The 22591-nt window shown below is 44.5% G+C and overlaps 1 protein-coding gene across 7 annotated transcripts in view; it reads right to left on the bottom strand.

Annotated features, from left to right (window-relative positions):
- specc1 (sperm antigen with calponin homology and coiled-coil domains 1) overlaps positions 1–22591 on the bottom strand; it is a 93982-nt gene that overhangs the window by 12854 nt on the left and 58537 nt on the right. For 6 of the 7 annotated variants that reach the window (XM_072590131.1, XM_072590132.1, XM_072590127.1 and 3 more), the window contains 2 exons: positions 21983–22056; positions 17255–17430 (listed from right to left, as the gene is read on the bottom strand). In XM_072590131.1, coding sequence (XP_072446232.1) covers positions 17255–17430; positions 21983–22056 — 250 coding nt within the window. Of the gene's footprint in view, positions 1–14960; positions 15710–17254; positions 17431–21982; positions 22057–22591 lie in introns of those variants that run through there. The other variant, XM_072590133.1, reaches the window with a different exon arrangement.

Below are 22591 nucleotides of genomic sequence, written 5' to 3'. Positions count from 1 at the left end.
TCATGGAATACAGGGAGGACTAGCCATTTGGATATAGAACTGGCTCAAAGGTAGAAGAAAGAGGGTGGTGGTAGAGGGTGTCTTTTCAGACTGGAGGCCTGTGACCAGTGGAGTGCCACAAGGGTCAGTGCTGGGTCCACTGCTTTTTGACATTTATATAAATGATTTTGATGTGACCATAGGAAGTATAGTTAGCAAGTTTGTAGATGACACTAAAATTGGAGATGTAGTAGAGAGCAAAGTAGGTCACTTCAGAGTACAACGGGATCTTGATCAGATGGGCCAATGGGCTAAGGAGTGGCAATTAGAGTTTATTTAAGATAAATGTGAGTTATGATTAAAGCAGCTTGAGAACGCAGAAAAACAAAGAAATTAGAGATGGCAGAAAAAATGTAAAAAAGGGATAAGGATATGAAGGACAGGAAATGGAAATGAGAAAACTAAAATGAGAATTGTAGACAGGAAAAAGTGAGGGAACATGAATATATGTTAAAAATTATGTAGTTGAAACAGGAGATGTCAGATGCTGAGGCAGGTCCTGGTGGGGTGAATCTGAGTCGTAATTTGAAGTTCAGTACAGAAGTGTTCAAGTTTGTACAGGCCCTACCATGTTTGGAGTAAAATGATGTGAGGTATTTTTCATCTTATTTGAGAAAATTGCGAGACAAATGAATTGGGCAAAAGAATATTGGACACTGCTTGTTCAGAACAAGTTGACAGCCTCACTGTTAAGGGAAGGTTTCTCAGGATTATGACACAGAAAAACAAAAACTGTATTGGCTGAATGTGAGCTCATGCCTGAGGCATGTGGGTAAAGGTTCCAGATTTGAGGAAACATCTGAGACTGTTAATGAATTTGAAAGGGTTAAGTAAAGTAATTGTGACAGGTGGATACAAGCACTGGAAGCTGAAACCACATATGAATTCCGTAGAGAGATGAACCTCTTTGAGGCAATTAAAAAGACATTACCTTCCATAATGAGAGCCCATGTTGGGGACCAAAAGGTTGCAAAAGCCAGAGAGGCAACAGGAATGGCTGAAGATTGTGAGTTAATCCAAAAAATAAAACCTTTCTTCAATCACCCTCATAAATGTGAAAAGGATAAGAAATGGGGGCATGAACGGAAGATGAGGAGCCAGGATAAGGAATAGAATCTGGTAATGGCCCATGGTCTCCTCATCAGATCATAAAGGAAAGTACTGAGGGTGGAGATGAAAATCTAAAGCCAAGCTGTTTTCATGATAACGAGGTGGGACACATTCGTTCAGAATGCTGGGGTTTGCAAGGGACACACATGGGACTTATTGGAGTTTGTCAAAATGTTTCTGAAAAGGAAACTCAAAAGGCAAAGACCAAGGATCCGATTGTAGCTTTAACTACAATGAAGAGTCTCAAGGTAGTGAGTGTAGAAGAAATACAGAGGGCAACTGACAGATGGGAAGAGTCTTATCTCATTGTAAAATAGCCCTTTTTCTTCAAATGATGCAGCCAAGACCATCACCATACTCAGAGGGACAAGAGCTACTCAAAATCTTCTGTTGGAGAAGGATTTAGATTTCCCTCCGGTGCATTCAATGAAATCCAAGTGTTGGTAAATGGGACAGGTGGAGAGTATATCCCTGATCCATTAAACAAAGTCCTGTTGGAGTGGGACTTGTCTAGTGGTAATCAGGACAGTTAGGAACTTGCCTGTGGATGGAGTAGATTTACCCCAAGGAATGACTTGGCCGGAGTTGAAATTATTCTTATTATGAGTAATTACTTACTAATGATTCTGACTGTCCACCTAAAAAAATCCATGTACCTTGTCATGAGTTGTGTGGGTCCTTGTGTGGGTCCTTGTGTGGGTCCTTGTGTGGGTCCTTGTGTGGGTCCTTGTGTGGGTCCTTCTGTGGGTCCTTGTGTGGGTCCTTGTGTGGGTCCTTCTGTGGGTCCTTGTGTGGGTCCTTGTGTGGGTCCTTGTGTGGGTCCTTGTGTGGGTCCTTCTGTGGGTCCTTGTGTGGGTCCTTGTGTGGGTCCTTGTGTGGGTCCTTCTGTGGGTCCTTGTGTGGGTCCTTGTGTGGGTCCTTGTGTGGGTCCTTCTGTGGGTCCTTGTGTGGGTCCTTGTGTGGGTCCTTCTGTGGGTCCTTGTGTGGGTCCTTGTGTGGGTCCTTGTGTGGGTCCTTGTGTGGGTCCTTGTGTGGGTCCTTCTGTGGGTCCTTGTGTGGGTCCTTGTGTGGGTCCTTGTGTGGGTGATGAGCTTGGTCCTAGAGACACGTCTCCCATCACAAATTTGGCAGGTGTTTCCGGGAGGTGGAATTGTTCCTTAGTCTTGAAATCACTGGCATTCATTTCTCCGGTTCCTTTTTCACACTTCCTCTTCTCATCAGGTATTCTCAAAGAATTGTTTACCTTCAGACAGGAGCTTCCTCCAAGTTGATTTCTTCTGAATGGGGGTCTCCCATGTCATAGAGTCATAGAGATGTACAGCACAGAAACAGACCCTTCGGTCCAACCTGTCCATGCCGACCAGATATTCCAACCCAATCTAGTCCCACCTGCCAGCACCCGGCCCATATCCCTCCAAACCCTTCCTATTCATATACCCATCCAAATGCCTTTTAAATGTAGCAATTGTACCAGCCTCCACCACTTCCTCTGGCAGCTCATTCCATACACATACCACCCTCTGTGTGAAAAAGTTGCCCTTTAGGTCTCTTTTTGATATCTTTCCCCTCTCACCCTAAACCTATGGCCTCTAGTTCTGGACTCCCTGACCCCAGGGAAAAGCCTTTGCCTATTTACCCTATCCATGCCCCTCATGATTTTGTAAACCTCTTTGAGGTCACCCCTCAGCCTCCGACGCTCCAGGGAAAACAGCCCCAGCCTGTTCAGCCTCTCCCTGTAGCTCAGATCTTCCAAAACTGGCAACATCCTTGTAACTCTTTTCTGAACCCTTTCAAGTTTCACAAAATCTTTCCGATAGGGAGGAGACCAGAACTACACGCAATATTCCAACAGTGGCCTAACCAATATCGTGTACAGCTGCAACATGACCTCCCAGCTCCTGTACTCAATACTCTGACCAAGAAAGGAAATCATACCAAATACTTTCTTCACTATCTTATCTACCTGCGACTCTACTTTCAAGGAGCTATAACCTGCACTCCAAGGTCTCTTTGTTCAGCAACACTCCCTAGGACCTTACAATTAAGTGTATAAGTCCTGCTAAGATTTGCTTTCCCAAAATGCAGCACCTCGCATTTATCTGAATTAAACTCCATCTGCCACTTCTCAGCCTATTGGCCCATCTGGTCAAGATCCTGTTGTAATCTGAGGTAACCCTCTTCGCTGTCCACTACACCTCCAATTTTGGTGTCATCTGCAAACTCACTAAACATACCTCTTATGCTCACATCCAAATCATTTATGTAAATGACAAAACGTAGAGGACCCAGCACCGATCCTTGTGGCACTCCACTGGTCAGCTTAAAAATACGGGGTAGACCATTTAGGACAGAGATGAGGAGAAACTTCTTTACCCAGAGAGTGGTGGCTGTGTGGAATGCTCTGCCCCAGAGGGCAGTGGAGCCCAGTCTCTGGATTCATTTAAGAAAGTGTTGGATAGAGCTCTCAAGGATAGTGGAATCAAGGGTTATGGAGATAAGGCAGGAACAAGATACTGATTAAGGATGATCAGCCATGATCATATTGAATGATGGTGCAGGCTCGAAGGGCAGAATGGCCTACTCCTGCACCTATTGTCTATTGTCTATTGTCACAGGCCTCCAGTCTGAAAAACAACCCTCCACCACCACCCTCTGTCTTCTACCTTTGAGCCAGTTCTGTATCCAAATGGCTAGTTCTCCCTGTATTCCATGAGATCTAACCTTGCTAATCAGTCTCCCATGGGGAATCTTGTCGAACGCCTTACTGAAGTCCATATAGATCACATCTACTGCTCTGCCCTCATCAATCCTCTTGTTACTTCTTCAAAAAACTCAATCAAGTTTGTGAGACATGATTTCCCTCGCACAAAGCCATGTTGACTATTCCTAATCAGTCCTTGCCTTTCCAAATACATGTACATTCTGCCCCTCAGGTTTCCCTCCAACAACTTGCCCATCACCAATGTCACGCTCACTGGTCTATAGTTCCCTGGCTTGTCCTTACCACCCTTCTTAAACAGTGGCACCACGTTCGCCAACCTCCAGTCTTCTGGCACCACACCTGCATCTATCGATGATACAAATATCTCAGCAAGAGGCCCAGCAATCACTTCTCTAGCTTCCCACAGAGTTCTAGGGTACACCTGATCAGGTCCTGGGGATTTATCCACTTTTATGCATTTCAAGACATCCAGCACTTCCTCCTCTGTAATCTGGACATTTTGCAAGATGTCACCATCTATTTCCCTACAGTCTATATCTTCCATATCCTTTTCCACTGTAAATACTGGTGCAAAATACTCATTTAGTATCTCCCCATTTTCTGTGGCTCCACACAAAGGCCACCTTGCTGATCTTTGAGGGGGCCCTATTCTCTCCCTAGTTACCCTTTTGTCCTTAATATATTTGTAAAAACCCTTTGGATTCTCCTTAATTCTATTTGCCAAAGCTATTTCATGTCCCCTTTTTGCCCTCCTGATTTCCCTCTTAAGTATACTCCTACTGCCTTTATACTCTTCTAAGGATTCACATGATCTATCCTGTCTATGCCTTAAATATGCTTTCTTCTTTTTCATAAGCGAACACTCAATTTCTTTAGTCATCCAGCATTCCCTATACCTACCAGCCTTGCCTTTCAGCTGAACAGGAATATACTGTCTCTGGATTCTTGTGATCTCATTTCTGAAGGCTTCCCATTTTCCAGCCGTCCCTTTACCTGCGAACATCTGCCTCCAATCAGCTTTCGAAGGTTCTTGCCTAATACCGTCAAAATTGGCCTTTCTCCAATTTAGAACTTCAACTTTTAGATCTGGTCTATCCTTTTCCATCATTATTTTAAATCTAATAGAATTATGGTCGCTGGCCCCAAAGTGCTCCCCCACTGACACCTCAGTCACCTGCCCTGCCTTATTTCCCAAGAGTAGGTCAGGTTTTGCACCTTCTCTAGTCGGTACATCCACATATTGAATCAGAAAATTGTCTTGTACACACTTAACAAATTCCTCTCCACCTAAACCTTTAACACTATGGCAGTCCCAGTCAATGTTTGGAAAGTTAAAATCCCCTACCATAACCACCCTATTATTTTTACAGACAGCTGAGATCCCCTTACAATTTTGTTTCTCAATTTCCCTCTGACTATTAGGGGGTCTATAATACAATCCCACTAAGGTGATCATCCCTTTCTTATTTCTCAGTTAGACAATAGACAATAGGTGCAGGAGTAGGCCATTCTACTCTTCGAACCTGCACCACCATTCAATATGATCATGGCTGATCATCCAAATAACTTCCCTGGATGTATTTCCGGGAATATCCTCCCTCAGCACAGCTGTAATGCTATCCCCTACCAAAAATGCCACCGCCCCCCCACCTTGCCTCCTGTAACATTTTTATCCTGGAACATTAAGCTGCCAGTCCTGCCCATCCCTGAGCCATGTTTCCATAATTACTATGATACCCCAGTCCCATGTTCCTAACCATGCCTTGAGTTCATCTGCCTTCCCTGTTAGGCCCCTTGCATTGAAATAAATGCAGTTTAATTTGTTAGTCCTACCATGTTCCTGCCTGGCCTGACTGTTTGACTCGCTTTTGTTCTCAACTGTACCAGTCTCAGAATCTCTTTCCTCACTATCTCCCTGGGTCCCACCCCCCCCCCCCCCCCCCCCCACCTTACTAGTTTAAATCCTCCCAAGTAGTTCTCGCAAATCTCCCTGCCAGTGTATTAGTCCCCTTCCAATTTAGGTGCAATCCGTCCTTCTTGTACAGGTCACTTCTACCCCAAAAGGGATCCCAATGATCCAAAAATGTGAATCCTTCTGCCATACACCTGCTCCTCAGCCATGCATTCATCTGCTCTATCCTCCTATTCCTGCCCTCACTAGCTCATAGCACCGGGAGTAATCCAGATCTTCCTATTCTCGAGGACCTCCTTTTTAAAATTTCTACCTAACTCTCTGTAATCTTCATTCAGAATCTCAACCTTTTCACTTCCTATGTCGTGTTGACATCCATGTTGCATTATTTGAGGGAAGCCTTCAAGAGTCTTTGAAATGCTTCCTTTGTGCTCCTCTCATTTGAGTGTCTTCCTTGAGCTGGGAAAAGGAGGTTTGCTGTAGCAGTCAGAAATATGTCGGAGTTGGTTGTGGATAATCATGGCTCCTATGCTGGTGTTATTAGCTGCTTCAAATCCTCCCGGATAATGTGGAAAACCTATCCCCAAAAGCATTGATTGTACTTCTCATGGGTCTTGAGGTGGAGTCTATATGTTTTACATGTAGAAGAGCCAGAAGAGCTGCCTTATACACAATGATCTTAGTATCGGCACAGATGTCTTGGTCCTCAAAGACAGTCATCCTTAGATCTCCAAAGGCAGTGCTTGCAGATTGAATGCAATGTCAGCCTGAGAAAAAAAGGTAGCTTCCAATGTAAGAAAAATGTTTTACCTTTGGGGGGTTTTCTCCATTGATCTTAATGGGTGGATGGACTGGAACTTGACCTGGAATGGTTCGGTAAAGGAATTAAGTCTTCCTGAGGTTGAGACCGAGACCACTTTGGCGGTTGCTTCCATTAAAACCTTAAGTGAGGCTTGAAGATTATATTCCAAGAGAGTGAAGATGACATTCTTGTTCACATACTGAAGTTCCACAAGCAAGATTATAGAGTCATAGAGATATACAGCACAGAAACAGACCCTTTGGTCCAACTTGTCCGTGCCGATCAGATATCCCAACCCAATCTAGTCCCTGTAACTTTCACTTTGGATTTCAACTAGTGGAGGCTGTGGTTGAGACATTTTCTGTCCATCTTGTAGAAAATGCGCACACCTTTGGGAAGCTTGTTCTTGACAAGATGAAGAATGGAGGTGATGATGATGGAGAAAAGAGTGGGGATGATGAGATAAACAGAAATTGGTGTAAAAGCTCAACAGATCTGGCAGCATCTGGGAAAAGAAACCAGAGTTAATGTTTTGGATCCAGTGACCCTTTCTCAGAGCAATGACATATCCCATATGACCCACCTTGACCATATTACCATTGGTGCGGAGTGTCATTGACATCTTGTCATGGAGGAGACAGAGAATTTGATGAATTTCAATGGACAGCCAACCTTTGGCAGGGTCTTCCATAGCACTTCCTGAGTGACTGAGTCAAAAGCCTTGGACAGATTGAGGAAGGCCATGTAGAGTGGTTGGTGTTGTTCCTAGCATTTTTCTTGGAGTTTCCAAGCAGTGAAAATCATGTCCACAGTTCCATGATTTGGTCGGAAGCCACACTGGCTTTCAGGAAAGATTTTCTCTGAGACTGGGAGAAGGCGCCCTGTGAGGATTCAGGCAGATTCCTTAGTCATTCCCACAGTCCATTTTGTCTCCTTTCTTCAATATAGTGGTAATGGCAGCATCCTTGAGATCGACAGGGATTTCTTCTTTGTCCCAGATTTTCAGGGATAGTTCATGGAGATGGCAGGTAAACTCTGCTCCTCCAAATTTGCAAGTCTCAGTTGGAATTCCTGAAGAAGGGCTCATGCCTGCTCCTTGGATGCTGCCTGACCTGCTGCGCTTTTCCAGCAACACATTTTCAGCTGTGATCTCCAGCATCTGCAGTCCTCACTTTCTCCTCTGTTGGAATCCTGCCTACTCCTGCAGCTTTCCCATTCTACATGTGTCTAATGGCAGCTTCAACTCCTGCCACACTGGGTGGGAGTCTAAATCATCTTTATGGGCAATTGGGGGATTTCCTCAAACACGTCCTTGTTGACAACTGCATCATGGTTTAGGAGTTCTTTATATTCTTTCCATTAGAGACTGATGTTTTCTCTGTCTCAACAGGGTATCATTCTTAATCTGCACTGGCTTGAGGCCAATGAAGTTGGGTCCATACATTGCCTTTGTGGCACTGAAGACTTCCAGGGGTATCGTGCTTGTCATCAAAGAGTCACAGCTCCTTTGCTTTCTCAGTCCAGCATCAGTTCTTGATTTTCCTTGTTCCTTGTTACTCTGCCTTTGCTGTTTGATGCAATCTCCTCTTTGACTCACTATTATAGTCAGGGTAGTTCAGAAGTGACCTGTAGATAGTGTTGCTTTACTTCTGGGGAATGATTTGGCAGAAATGAACATTAAAGTTTCACCTGGAATCGCAGAAAGTTCAGTTGACGCTAAAGAGGTGGAACAGATGCAGGATCAGGTTCTGACGATTGCACCTTCATGTGTCATGACTTCTTGGAGGGTTTCTTGTCATGGGGTCTCATGAGTTCTCTTATCCTAGTTTTTCAAACTCATGTCATTACTTGCCTACCACATTCAGATCAGACCCACATTCCCTCGTGCCTCTGCCATTTTTTGAAAGGCCACCATGCATCTAGACAAGTTCTGACAGTTTGGAGCTGCCCTCCACAGTTGCTGATATTTGCCCTGGAAACATCAGACAAGGGAAATTTGGTTCCTGTTTTGTGGGCAGGGACCTGGATGGAGTGATGTAGAGGCAGGGCATCCTCTCCCCCTAGACTAGCAGTGGAGGCCATGACACCAGACACAAGCGCATGCCCAGCCTGCTCAAAGCATCAATGCAGTTTCCACTCTCTGGAGGAATGCCCAGTGCTTTCTGGAGAAGATCAATGACTTCTTCACACTCCCAAGCTGAGTGCCACCATCTTTTCTCTACTGCCTCACACTCATTCTCTCTGTGCTACTGTACCCACCTCCCACCAAGGGTCAAGCTCTATCACTCTCACTATTGGCTGCATCTTCCCCTGTTGCTCTTCCTCACTCCAACGCCCAACACCATTAACCCTGCTTGCTCTTTGAGCTCCTAACCACTTGCTCAGGTGCTTGCCATCTGCGATAATAACTGGGCCACCCACCTTTATCTCCTGTAATAACTGCATTTCTCATTCCAGGAGGAAAAGAGCACACAGTAGGCAGAATGAATCTAGTTGGAATGTGGGCTACCTGACATTCAGCTCCTCATCCCTTATGAGCAGAGGATCCTGACTCTGACCTTCTCTGAGTGGGGCCTGAATGGGTATTGAGACTGCCCTTGACTTACTCTGCCTGGATCCCTGACTGAAGACTATCCCCTTCAATTGACTGAAGACAGCCAACCATGACAAACATCCTGCCTTTGTGTTTGTGCTAAATAGCAAGGCATGACAAAAGTAATATGAGCCTGGTAACTCTGGTTGAAGGGGCAATGCACAGAAAAGCAAGGCAATGTAAGGTAGGGATGCTGTGAGTAGTATCCAGGTAAAGTGAGTGAGTGCAGTGACAATGAATGAAGAGCCTGGAGATGCAGTCTGGTCCAGTCAATGAGCTGAGTGTATGTCCATGAGCACACAGTATCGACATGCAGGTGGTCTGCACGGTGGCTCAATGGTAAGTACTGCTAACATGCAATGCTACGGACCCGGGTTCGATTCCACCCTCAGACGACTGTCTGAGTAGAGTGTGTACATTCTCCCCGTGAGTTTCCTCTGGGTGCTCCAGATTTCATCCCACAGTCGAAAGACATGCAGGTTAAGTGGATTGGCCAAGCCAAATTGCCAATGATCCCCCCATTTAGTTCAAATTCCACCATCTGCCATTGCAGCACTGAAATGCAGAAGCATCTTGTAAATGGATCAGAAATGTGCCATGGGGGTTCTTAAAGGCTGGCACTATCAAATGTCACTGTCTGTGGGTCTGGGGTATGTATGTAGTCAATGCCCATGGAGCATGCTGTGAGATGTTGGTAGGTGAAAGTGAGGACTGCAGATGCTGGAGATCAGAGTCTAGATTAAAGTGGTGCTGGAAAAACACAGCAGGTCAGGCAGCATCCGAGGAGCAGGAAAATTGACATTTCGGGCAAAAGCCCTTTATCAGGAATGAGGCAGGAGCCTCCGGGATGGAGAGATAAATGGGAGGGGGTGAGGTTGAGGAGAAGGTAGCCAAGGGTACAATAGGTGGATGGAGGAAGGAATGAAGGTGATAGGTCAGTGAGGAGGGTGGAGTGAAAAGGTGGGAAGGAGGATTGGCAGGTAGGACAGGTCATGGGGATGGTGCTGAGCTGGAAGTTTGGAACAAGGGTGAGGTGGGGGAAGGGAAATGAGGAAACTGGTGAAGTCCACATTGATGCCCTGGGGTTGAAATGTTCCGAGGCGGAAGATGAGGTGTTCTTCCTCCAGGGGTCCGGTGGTGAGGGAGCGGCGGTGAAGGAGGCCCAGGACCTCTATGTCCTCGGCAGAGTGGGAGGGGGAGTTGAAATGTTGGGCCATGGGGTGGTGGGGTTGACTGGTGCTGGTATCAGAATAAACTGTTTAATAAATGAGTGCTATTTAGAATTGAAATAGTTAGACCAGGAACACAATGAATTTGTTATTTGGCCTGTGTGTTTGTGATTGTGTTGTCAATTTTTACGTGGCAAAGGCCATGTAAAAATGGGTTAGACATAGACATTAAGAAGAATTAAGTGATTTACAAATAAAATTGGGATGCTGCTTATGTGAGATCAATGCCAACATAAACTGGTTAGATGGATAGTATTTCTACGGTGTAAATTCTATTTAATACTTTCAGGCTGTTAAATGTACCAAAACAGTTAAAACTTCTCACTGGAGGCTCCCCATTGCAATGTCATCCAGCAAGCCAATTTCACCATTTGTTTCATTGTGGTTGTTGGCTGAAGGACCACCTTTGTGTTGGTCTAACAGTCTTACCCTCTGGTAGTCTCAGTGACAGGCTAGTGTTGGCCAGATCTCCATCTCTCAGTTTCAGCCACACAGTTCAGAGGGAGGGACATAGTCCCCTGTAGGTGGCAGCACGGCGGCCAGACTGCAATACTGCTGTGTGCCTGTAGGTGGCTGTACTGTGGCCAGGCTGCAGTACCACTAGGTGTCTGTAGGTTGGGCCACAATTTTAATATTAAACCATTGAACAAGTAGTGAATTAAATTATGAAAAATTCTCATTAAAGTTTTCAAATAAATCCTCCAAATTACTAAGACATTCTTAAATCCTGAATAATAACCAATCAAATGCTAAATGAGAAATTGGGTTCATTTGATACTGAGTTTAAAACAGAGCACAGGAAGATCCCAGATTATCTTCTGCGCTGTAATCTAAACTGGTGCGTCGGTGCACTGAGGAGAAACACTCACCACCCATTTCTTGAAATGTGGACATTGAGTGCATTGGGTTAAGTTTGGATTTAGTTAAATAAAATCAAAAGATAAAAGTAAAATATCCTGGAAATTGAGTTTCTGTTGCTGCCTGAATGCAACATTTCCAGCTTTTGTTGCCCTTCCATTATGATTGTAAAGCATAGGAGATAGATGAGCTAACCACAGGCTGGGGACTGAAACCTGGGCCCTCCTGGTCTGGGTCAGGACTCATTCACTTAGATCATTTATTTAACACTGAATCATCTGACCAAAGAACAGAATATGGAATTTGCAAAACAGAAACAGGCCATTTTGTTCAATTGATTTGTGCCAGTGTTTAAGCTCCAGAAAAGTTTTGTGCCACATGCTAGTGAACTGAGGGACAGGGAAACAGCAGAGCTGAACACGTGGCTGCAGGGATGGTGCAGGAGGGAGTTTTGGATTCTTGGATAATTGGAGCTCTTTCTGAGGAAGGTGGGATCTCTACAAACAGGATGGTCTGCACCTGAACAAGAGGGGTACCAATATCCTGATGGGGAAGATTGCTCAAGGTCTTCAGAGGGTTTAAACTAATGCTGCAGGAGGATGGGAACCTGAATTGTAGTTTCATATCCAGGCAGTTGAGGGCAGTGAGGTCAGGGGTAGGTTCACAAGGTCACAAGTGGCCACTGGCAATTAGGATGTTGGTTTGAAATGTGTGGACTTCAATGCCAGGACCATCCAGAATAAGGTGGGTGAACTTGCAGCATAGTTTGGTACCTGGGATTTTGATGTTGTGGCCATTTCAGAGACATGGCTGGAGGAGGAGAGACAAGATGATTGTTGCAGATTCCTGGATTTAGATGTTTCAGTAAGAACAGAGAAGATGGTGGGGGTTGGGGGGGTGGTATTGTTAATCAAAGATAGTATTACAACAGCTGAGATAACATTTGAGGACTCATCCACTGAGGTAGTTTGGGCTGAGGTTAGAAACAGGAAAGGAGAGGTCACCCTGTTGGGAGTTTTCTACAGGCCTCTGAATTGTTCCAGTGATGTAGAGGAAAGGATAACAAAGATGATTCTGGATAGGAGCGAGAATAGCAGGGTAGTAGTTATGGGGGACTTTAATTCCCCCAACATTGACTGGGAATATTATTGTTCAAGTAGTTTAGATGGATCAGTTTTTGTTCAATGTGTGCAAGAGGGTTTCCTGACACAGTATGTAGACAGGCCAACAAGGGGCGATGCCATATTAGATTTGGTACTAGGGAATGAACCTGGCTAGTTGTTAGATTTGGGGGTAGGTGAGCATTTTGGCGATAGTGACCACAATCGGTTATGCAATGACAATCGGCAGGGATAGGTTATATCGCTGGGAAAGATGTATAACTGGGCACAAGGCAATTATGATGCAATTAGGCAAGATTTGGGATTCAGGGGATGGACACACTTGAAATGTGGGACTTATTAAAGGAACAGCTACTGCGGATCCTTGATACGTATATATCTATCAGGCCGGGAAGTAGTTGTCGAGAGAGGGAGCCATGGTTTACTAAAGAAGTTGAAGCTCTTATCAAGAGGAAGAAAGAGGCTTATGTGAGGATGAGGTGTGAAGGCTCAGACAGGGGGCTTGAGAGTTATACCGTTAGCCAGAAAAGATCTAAAGAACAGCCAGGAGGGACATGAGAAGTTGTTGGCAGATAAGATCCAGGAAAATGCTAAGGCCTTCTATAGGTGTATTAGGAATAAAAGAATGACTAGAGTAAGATTAGGGTCAATCAAAGATAGTAGTGGAAACACTACCATTATAGGGCAAGCCAAACAGAGAACAGCCAGGGAATTCCTAGAGGCATGGCACTCATCCACAGACTCTATCAACAAACACATCGACCTGGACCCAGAATACCGGCCACTACAGCGGACAGCTGGAACTGACAACTGGAAGCGGCAGAGACAAACCACTATAAATGCCGGAGGAAACAACACAGAAGCGCTTCAAAGGAGGCTCCCAAGCACTGAGGATGTCACTAGGGGATGAAACGTTTGCAAGACAAATTCCCAGCTCGGCGAACAGAACCACAACATAGTAGTGGAAAGTTGTGTGTGGAATCTGAGGACATGGGGGAAGCGCTTAATGAACACTTTTTGTCAGTATTCACATTAGAAAGGGCAGTGTTAGTGAGAATACGGAGATACAGGCTACTAGATTAGATGGGATTGCAGTTGACAAAGAGGAGGTGTTAGTAATTTTGGAAGATCTGAAAATAGAAAAGACCCCTGGGCCGGATGCAATTTATCCTCGGATTCTCTGGGAAGCCAGGGAGGAGATTGCAGACCCTTTGGCTTTGATTTTTGTTATCATTGTCGTCAGGTGTAGTACCAGAAGACTGGAGGACAGCAAATGTCGTTCCCTTGTTTAAGAAGGAGAGTTGGGACAATCCTGGTAATTATAGGCTAGTGAGCTGTACTTCAGTTGTGGGTAAGGTGTTGGAGAAGATTATAAGAGATAGATTTATAATCATCTGGAAAGGAATAAATTGATTAGAGATACGTTTTTGTGAAGGGTAGGGCATGCTTAACTGACCTTATTAAGTTCTTTGAGAAGGTGATAAAACAGGTGGATGAAGGTAAAGTGGTTGATGTGGTGTATGTGGAGTTCAGTAAGGTGTTTGATAAGGCTATTGCACAAAATACGGAGTTTTGGGATTGAAGGTGATTTAGCGAATTGGGTCAGAAATTGGCTAGCTGAAAGAAGACAGAGCGTGATAATTGATGGGAAATGTTCATTCTGGAGCTCAGGTGTGCCTCAAGGATCTGTGTGGGGGTCACTGCTGTTTGTCATTTCTATAAATGATCTGCATGTGAGCGTAGAAGGATGGGTTAATAAACCTGCGGATGACACTAAGGTAGGCAGAGTTGTGGATAGTGCCGGAGGATGTTCTGGGTTACAGAGGGATATAGATGAGATGCAGAGCTGGGTGCAGAAGTGGCAAATGGAATTTAATGCTGAAAAGTGTGAGGTAGTTCACTTTGGAAGAAATAACAGGAATGCAGGGTACTGGGCTAATGGTAAAATTATTGGCAGTGTAGATGAGCAGAGAGATCTTGGTGTCCAGGTGCATGAATCCCTGAAAGTTGCCACTCAGGTGGATAGGGTTGTTAAAATGGCATATAGTGTGTTGGTGTTTATTGGTAGGTGGATTGTGTTTCAGAGCCATGGGGTCAGGCTTCAGCTATATGAGACACTGGTAAGGCCACACCTGGAGTATTGTGTACGGTTCTGGTCACCGCGCTATAGGAAGGATGTGGAAGCTTTGGAAAGGGTTCAGAGGAGATTTACTAGGATGCTGCCTGATATGGAAGGAAAGTCTTACGAGGAAAGGCTGAGGGAACTGAGGCTGTTTTCATTGGAGAGAAGAAGGTTGAGAGGTGACTTAATCGAGACGTATAAGATAATCAAAGGGTTAGATAGGGTGGACAGGGAGAGCCTTTTTCCTCAGATGGTGATGGCTAACATGAGGGGACATAGCTTTAAATTGAGGGGTGATAGATTTAGGACAGATATCAGTGATAGTTTCTTTACTCAGAGTGTAGTAAGGGCATTGAATGGCCTGCCTGCAACAATAGTGGACTCGCCAACAGTAAGGGCATTTAAATGGGCATTGGACATACATATGGATAATTATGGAACAGTGTAGGTTAGATGGGCATGAGATTAATTTCACAGGTCGGCGCAACATCAAAGGCCAAAGGGCCTCTACTACGCTGTAATGTGCTATGTTCTAAATGTTTTACACAATCTGCCTCATTCCACTCTAACATTGCTAATAAAAGGCAAGATTTCGAAGTGTGTGTATACAATGTCTGACTGAGCAATGGATAGCTGACAACCAGACACAGAGCCACCAACAGGTGGCAGCAATACCACATTTGATGTGAAATGGCAGTGAGTCAGGAGCAGTCACACGACAGACACTGAGAGGATTGAGGGATGAAGCAAAGCTGCTGAGATCAGGTCCACCTCTTAATTTATTATAAGATCAAAAAGCATAAGAAGATGACATTCAGCCCATTGTGCCCAAGTTAGCTCTCTGAACATCTGTTTAATTAGTTCTGCACCCTCCATTATGCTCTGGAACCCTGCATATTTTTCCTTTGAGTGTTTATCCGCTGTCGATTTGTAAGTTACTATTGAATCTGTTTCCACCACCCTTTCTGGCAGTGCATTCCAGATCACAACAGCCCACTGTGAAAGGTCCATGTTCACACAGACAGGGCTCTGGTTCCTGGGAGACTCCTTCCAACAGCCTTAACGAAACTTGTGGCCAGTGTCCAGGTAGCCAGACTCGGAGTTTCAGAAATTTCTCCTGAGCTCCGGTCCCTAATCCAGGAGCTGCTCCTGGGTCTCGGTCACCGGCTCAGATTTGCTTCACACTTGGGAAGGATCAGACCTGTGGAGGAATGAGTGAAACTATCTCAGAGAAAGTTTGATTTGGGTGAAAGGCTGAAGCAATATTGAAGGTGCAGCTGGTGCAGAGACTGAATAAGAGGTGGCAAAGCACAGAGAGCAGGTGCTACTCGAGAGACCATTCAGGAAACCCTGGCTCAGTACAAACAGATTAACGTGTTCTGGGATGTCCATTCAGAGCAAGAGTTTAAGTGAAAAGTGTCTCTGATCAGGAATAATTCTTGTTCAATTAACCTTTCTGATGGGTCACCCTGAACTCACTGCAATGCCAGATGTATTCCCAGGACCTTGTGCTGAAGGTGATGGGGTTGCCAAATCTGCAATGTTTAACACCTACAGCCAATCTATCTGGAATTCCCAATAAAACGTGTTTGGATTCTGGTGGATTCTGATGCAACTCCATATTGAAGTGAGATAGCTGTATTTCAGTCACAGGGATGATGATGGCTAAGTCACTCTTGCTCACTAGTTGCACACTCACTGGTTATTCTCAGATGAAGAAACTACTCCTCACTCAGTGTCCCAGACAGAAGTGAAGTCTGTTGTGGGTCAAAGCTGCTTTTGAGGAGCAGATATCATAAGAAACTGGGAATCCAGCAGGAAGGGGAAGGGTAGTGAGTTGTAGCTGGAGGAGAGACAGTGATGGGGAGGAGGAGATTGAGGAGGAAGGGTGTGAAGGGGGAAGTGAAGATGATGAGGGGGAGGGGGTGAGTGATGGGGAGGGACGTGGGGGGATGAAAAGAAAAATAATGGGAGAGATTGAGGGCAAGGTGGAAGTATGGGAGAGTGAGGTGGAAGTGAGGGCAAGCGTGAGTGAAGAGGAGGGAGGCAGGAGTTTTTCAACAGCTATTGGAATGTGTAAGTGGTTTAAATGGAAGCTTTACTACAATTACATTCAATATATGCATCCTAAACGTCTATCGAGTTGTATCACACTCAAACGACATAATTATCAACATAAACTCAATGTTAGAGGAAGAAATGAATCAGAAACAGAGAGGGAGACAGGATAAAAAGTACAGAGTGACAGGGAGAGAGGGGGATAGACAGACACAGAAAGAGAGAGTGAGGGACAGAATGATACAGAGCAAAGATAGAAAGAGAGAGACAGAGAGAGACAAAGAGAGTGTGCATGTTCTGTGCCCTGTCTACTATTGCTGATTGCTTGAATTGTGCAGTCTGTGACTATCTCACCTTGGGAACTGCAGTAATCCCTCTCCATCTGGTCCTTTAGAGGCCATTTCAGCCTCTCCAAGCTGCCACTTGCCGGCCTGACTCAGTGCAGTGAGCACTCTATCTCTGAACAGTTCTGGAGGTGATGACCCTCCATTTGACTTCCTCTGTGGAATATTCCAAACTATTGTGAATATTTAAAGAAGTCAAACTTCTCTCTTCCAGACGACACCAGTTTTGTAAGGGGTGAATCAGCTTCTGGGTTAGCTTGCTGCAGGACAGTACAATTAGACACAAGCATTAGCTGGTTAATGACAGAGAGCGACAGCTCGCTGGTACTGCCCACGTGACCAACCTGCTACTCCTCAGGTCCTCCACCTCCTGCTGCAGTAACTCCATTCCCTGCTCTGTCTCCTGCAGCTTCCTCTTGAGAACATGGATCTCCTGCTGTGCCTCACACTTGATTTCATTAGCCACCACCACGGCCGTCTGCAGGTCTGCCTGAAAGTGACGCCATTCCTCAGCCTCCTCCTGCCCAGAAAGGACAACAGATTCATGAGACCATAAGACATAGGATCAGAAATTAGGCCATTCAGCCCATTGAGTCTGCTCCTCCATTCAATCATGGCTGATAAGTTTTACAACCCCATTCCGTTGCTTTCTCCCCATAATCCTTGATCCCCTTGATATGCAAGAACTTATCTCTCTCAGTCTTAAATATACTCAATGACTTGGCCTCTACAGCCTTCTGAGGCAATGAATTCCATAGATTCCCCACTCTCTGGCTGAAGACGTTTCTCCTTATCTCTGTTCGAAAAGGTCTTCCTTTTACTCTAAAGCAATGCTCTTGGGTCCAAGTCACTCCTACCAATGGAAACATCTTCCTAACATCTACTTTGTCCAAGCCATTCAGTATTCTGCATATTTCAATTAGATCTTCCCCTCATCCTTCTGAACTCCATCGAGTATAAATCACTGAATTCATCAGATAGTCTCGAGTCTTTCCTCATGGCGACAGCTCCATTAACCTTTATTGTTCTCCATGAACTAGATGTGAGAATAACTGAAAGCTAATCATTGTTTGCATTTATAGTTATCTCTCGAGAAGGTGCTGGTGAGGCACTTTCCTCATTACACTGAATGGTGTGCATGGGTATTCAGAGGGAAGTTTGACTCAGTCATATCTCTATGGTTCTAAAATCACGTGGAGGTCAAGTGGTAGATTTCCTTCCCTAAAGGATATCAGTGAACCAGATAGGTTTTTACAAAATAACTTGTAGTTTCATGATCACCGTGACTAAGAGAAATTTGCAATTCCAGATTTCTTTTATTTAATTAAATATAAATTGCCCAGCTGCCACAGTGGAAGTTGTAGCCATGTTCTGGAAATCTCTGATTTTCTGATGTAACCACTAAATAGCTACTGCAACAAGATATTCAGGATGATGATTAACTAGCACATGACCAACACAAGCCTATAAACTTGAGATCATCCAAAACGTCTGCTGTCTTAACTCACACCAAGTCCCAGTTTCCTCTCAGCTCTCTAACTCACACTGGCCCTATATCAAGTAACAACATGATTTGAAAGTCACCTCTTCCATGGCCTTACTCACCTTCTCTCTGTAATCTCCTCCAACTCTCCATTCTTCCAATCCTCATCTCCTGCACACACCTCAATTTTAATCCTGGCTGGGTCCTCAATTACCAAGGCTTCAAACTCTGGAATTTCCTCCTTCTCTCTCCCCCCTCTATCTCACAGTCCTCCTTAAGATGTCCCTTGCAATATACCTCTTTAACCACCATTTTGGTCACCCGACCTAACATTGCCTGATGTGGCCCAATGTTTTAAAATGCTCCTCTGAAGTTGCTCAGGTGGTTTCCAGATACAAAGATGGTTAGAAAGTTGTTTTTGATGATGATCAGAGTCTCTTGTCTTATTCAATGAAGCATTCACACAATCTAATATACAAATTAAGGATTATAAACCAACTGTGTTGGAAATAGTATATTGGCATGGTTAGAGAATTGGCTCATGGGCAGGAAACAGCAGGTGGAGATAAGGGGCTCTTTCTCAGGTTCGCAAACTATCACCAGTGGGGTTCCACAAGGATCAGTGCTAGGACCACAGCAATTTACAATATATATTCATGACTTGGAGGAAGGAAGCAAATGTATGCAACCAATCTGCAGATGGCGCAATAATAAGTGGAAAGACAGGTTGTGAGAGGGATACAAATGGTTTACAGAGAAACATTGAGAGGTTCGGTGGGCAAAAAGTTTGCAAAAAGAGTATAATGTGTAAAAATGTGAAGTTGTTCATCCTGGAAGGGAAAGCAAAAAGCAGAATATTATTTAAATGGAGAAAAGCTGAAGAAAGCTGCAATACAAAAGGACCTGGGAGTACTTGCGAATGAAAAACAGAAACATAGAAAGCTAGCACAGAGGTGCAGCAGGTGATCAGGAAGGCCAATGGAATAGTGGCCCTTATTTCAAGGGGTTTGGAGTATAGGATTAGGGAAGGTTTACTGCAACTGTACAGGTACTGGTGAGACCACATATGGAGACCACATATGTGAGCGGTTTTGGTCCTCTTATTTAAGATATTATTTCACATGAGGTGGTTCAGAGAAGGTTTACTAGGATGATCTCTGGGATGGAGGGATTGCCTTATGAGTAAAAGCTAAACCGGTTGGGACTGTACTCACTGGAGTTTAGAAGAATGAGAGGTGATCTCATTGAAACATTTCGGATTCTTAAGGGCTTGACAGGGTCAATGCTAAGGGAATGTTTCCCCATCATGGGAGAGTCTAGGTCCAGAAGGCATAGTGTCAGAATAAAGATGTACCAATTTAAGACTGGGATGAGGAGGAATTTCTTTTCTCAATGGGTTGTAAGTCTTTGGAACATCTTACATCAGAGAGCTATTGGGGCACAGTCCTTGTGTATATTTGAGGCTGAGATAGAGAGAGTTTCTTAATTAGTTGGGGAATGGACGTTTATGGGAAAAATCAGGAAAATGGATGTAGGAATGTTGAATTAGTCATGATCCTGTTGAATGGCGGAGCAGGCTCAAGGGGCCAAATGGCCGACTCCTGTTCCTATTTCTTTTGGTCTTGTAAGATTTACATTTCTGGAACACCTTTACATAGAAACATAGGAAATAGGATCAGGAGTAGGCCATTTGACCCTTCAAGCCTGCTCCACCATGGATTATGATCAGGGCTGATCACAAGAAACGGGCCAAGGAGCTTCACAGGAGCACTCTAAAATGGGAGAAAGTGAGATAGAGAGGCAGAGAGATTTAAGGAGGCAATTCCGGAGCTTGGAACCCAGGCAGCTGAGAGTACAACTTCAACTGGCAGAGTGATTAAAATCAGGAATGCACAACATGCCAGGGTTGGGAGTTTGTGAGGCTGGAGAAGATTACAGAGAGAGGGAAGGACAAGGAGGGATTAAAAACAAGGAAGAGAATTTTAAAATCACATTGTGGCCTGACCTGTATAGGTCAGACAGCACAGGCTTGAAAGGAGAATGGAGCCTGTTGTGAGTTAAGATATGAGCAACAGAGGTTTGTAAGAATGAGGGTAGAATTTGGGAGACCACCCAGGTGTGAGCGGAATTGTCGAGTCTTAGTGGTAACAAAAGAATGGATGAAGATTTCAAGACCAGATGAGCTGCGACATAGAGGAAAGTCAAATAATGTTACAGAGCTGGAATTCAGCACTTCTAATGATAGACAATAGACAATAGATGCAGGAGTAGGCCATTCAGCCCTTCGAGCCTGCACCGCCATTCAATATGATCATGGCTGATCATTCCCAATCAGTATCCTGTTCCAGCCTTATCTCCATAACCCTTGGCTCCACTATCTTTAAGAGCTGTATCCAATTCTTTCTTAAATGAATCCAGAGACTGAGCCTCCACTGCCCTCTGGGGCAGAGCATTCCACACAGCCACCACTCTCTGGGTGAAGTAGTTTCTCCTCATCTCTGTCCTAAATGGTCTACCCCGTATTTTTAAGTTGTGTCCTCTGGTTCGGCACTCCCCCATCAGCGGAAATATGTTTCCTCCTGCCAGAGTGTCCAATCCTTTCATAATCCTATACGTCTCAATCAGATCCCCTCTCAGTCTTCTAAACTCAAGGGTATACAAGCCCAGTCACTTCAGTCTTTCAGTGTAAGGTAATCCCGCCATTCCAGGAATTGACCTCGTCAACCTACGCTGCACTCCCTCAATAGCCAGAATGTCTTTCCTCAAATTTGAAGACCAGAACTGCACACAGTACTCCAGGTGTGGTCTCACCAGGGCCCTGTACAGCTGCAGAAGCACCTCTTTGCTTCTATACTCAATATGATGACATGAATGAAGTGGAAGCTTACCTTGGGATCAAACCAAGGGTATGAACAGAAGGACAATCTCAGACTATTGCCAAGGAGAGGAATAAAGTCAGTAATTAAAGAGTTTGGAACACAGACTGGAAGCAATGGTGAAAATAGCCAGAGCAGGGACTCCTGGGATCAGAAACCACCCACATTCTTGAATGGATCTGGACTTGTCCCAAATGCATGAAAATCTAGATCTTTATCCATGAGCCATTATAAGTATGAGCAGATCTGTCCAAATATCCAGTTTGGACCAATGCAGGATACCTTTCAGATGTTGTATTATTGTGTATAGCTCTAAAGTGGGCGGCACGGTGGCACAGTGGTTAGCACTGCTGCCTCACAGCGTCAGAGACCCGGGTTCAATTCCCACCTCAGGACAACTGTCTGTGTGGAGTTTGCACATTCTCCCCGTGTCTGCGTGGGTTTCCTCCGGGCGCTCTGGTTTCCTCCCACAGTTCAAAGATGTGCAGGTTAGGTGAATTGGCCATGATAAATTGGCCGTAGTGTTAAGTGAAGGGGTAAATGTAGGGGAATGGATCTGGGTGGGTTGCTCTTCGGAGGGTCAGTGTGGACTTGTTGGGCCGAAGGGCCTGTTTCCACAATGTAAGTATTCTAATCTAAAGATCCTATTCAAAGCAGATTGAAGTGAGAGGTGCAACTGGGGTCCTGCTTTCACTCAGGACAGTTTTACTGACCTTCATTTTTTTGTTAGACATCTTAAGTTGCTTCTCCAAATCCCGTTTCTGCTGTTCTAAAGTCATCACTTTCCCTGAAAAGAAAAGGAATTAATCAATGCATTAATCAATTAATTGGTACACCATGGTCCAGCTAGGCTCATGTGCAGAGGTGCTGGTATACCCCACTGACTGAACACAGTTCCTATTATAAATGTCTGACTTGGGTCCAGAAACAATTGCAAATTCTTTACATTTTTATACTGTAATAAAATACAGAATTCTTTAGGGATTTATTAAATTTCTAAAAGAAAAATGAAATTTGAACAATAAAGTAAATATTGCATATTGGCTGGTAGAATCTGCAATATCTGTATTGACATTACAAGCATGGAATCACATCGGGAAACAGGAAAGGGTTTGCGAGTGACAGTAGGTTTGTCACATTTTATGTCAGGACAATGTGGTGAAGCAATTAAAATAATGGAATATTAGGACAAAGCCATCCAACAGGTGCAAACCTCATGGGGGAGGATCTACATTGGGCGGAATGTAGAAAAGAGCAGTTGATAAAGGCAAATACCAATGCAATGAGTTTCAGAAAAGATTTGAGAAGCACAGAATTGGGCA

This window comes from Chiloscyllium punctatum, chromosome 19 (genome assembly GCF_047496795.1).
Source record: "Chiloscyllium punctatum isolate Juve2018m chromosome 19, sChiPun1.3, whole genome shotgun sequence".
Classification (NCBI taxonomy): Eukaryota; Metazoa; Chordata; class Chondrichthyes; order Orectolobiformes; family Hemiscylliidae; genus Chiloscyllium; species Chiloscyllium punctatum.
This window is presented reverse-complemented; position numbering and strand designations above follow the sequence as displayed.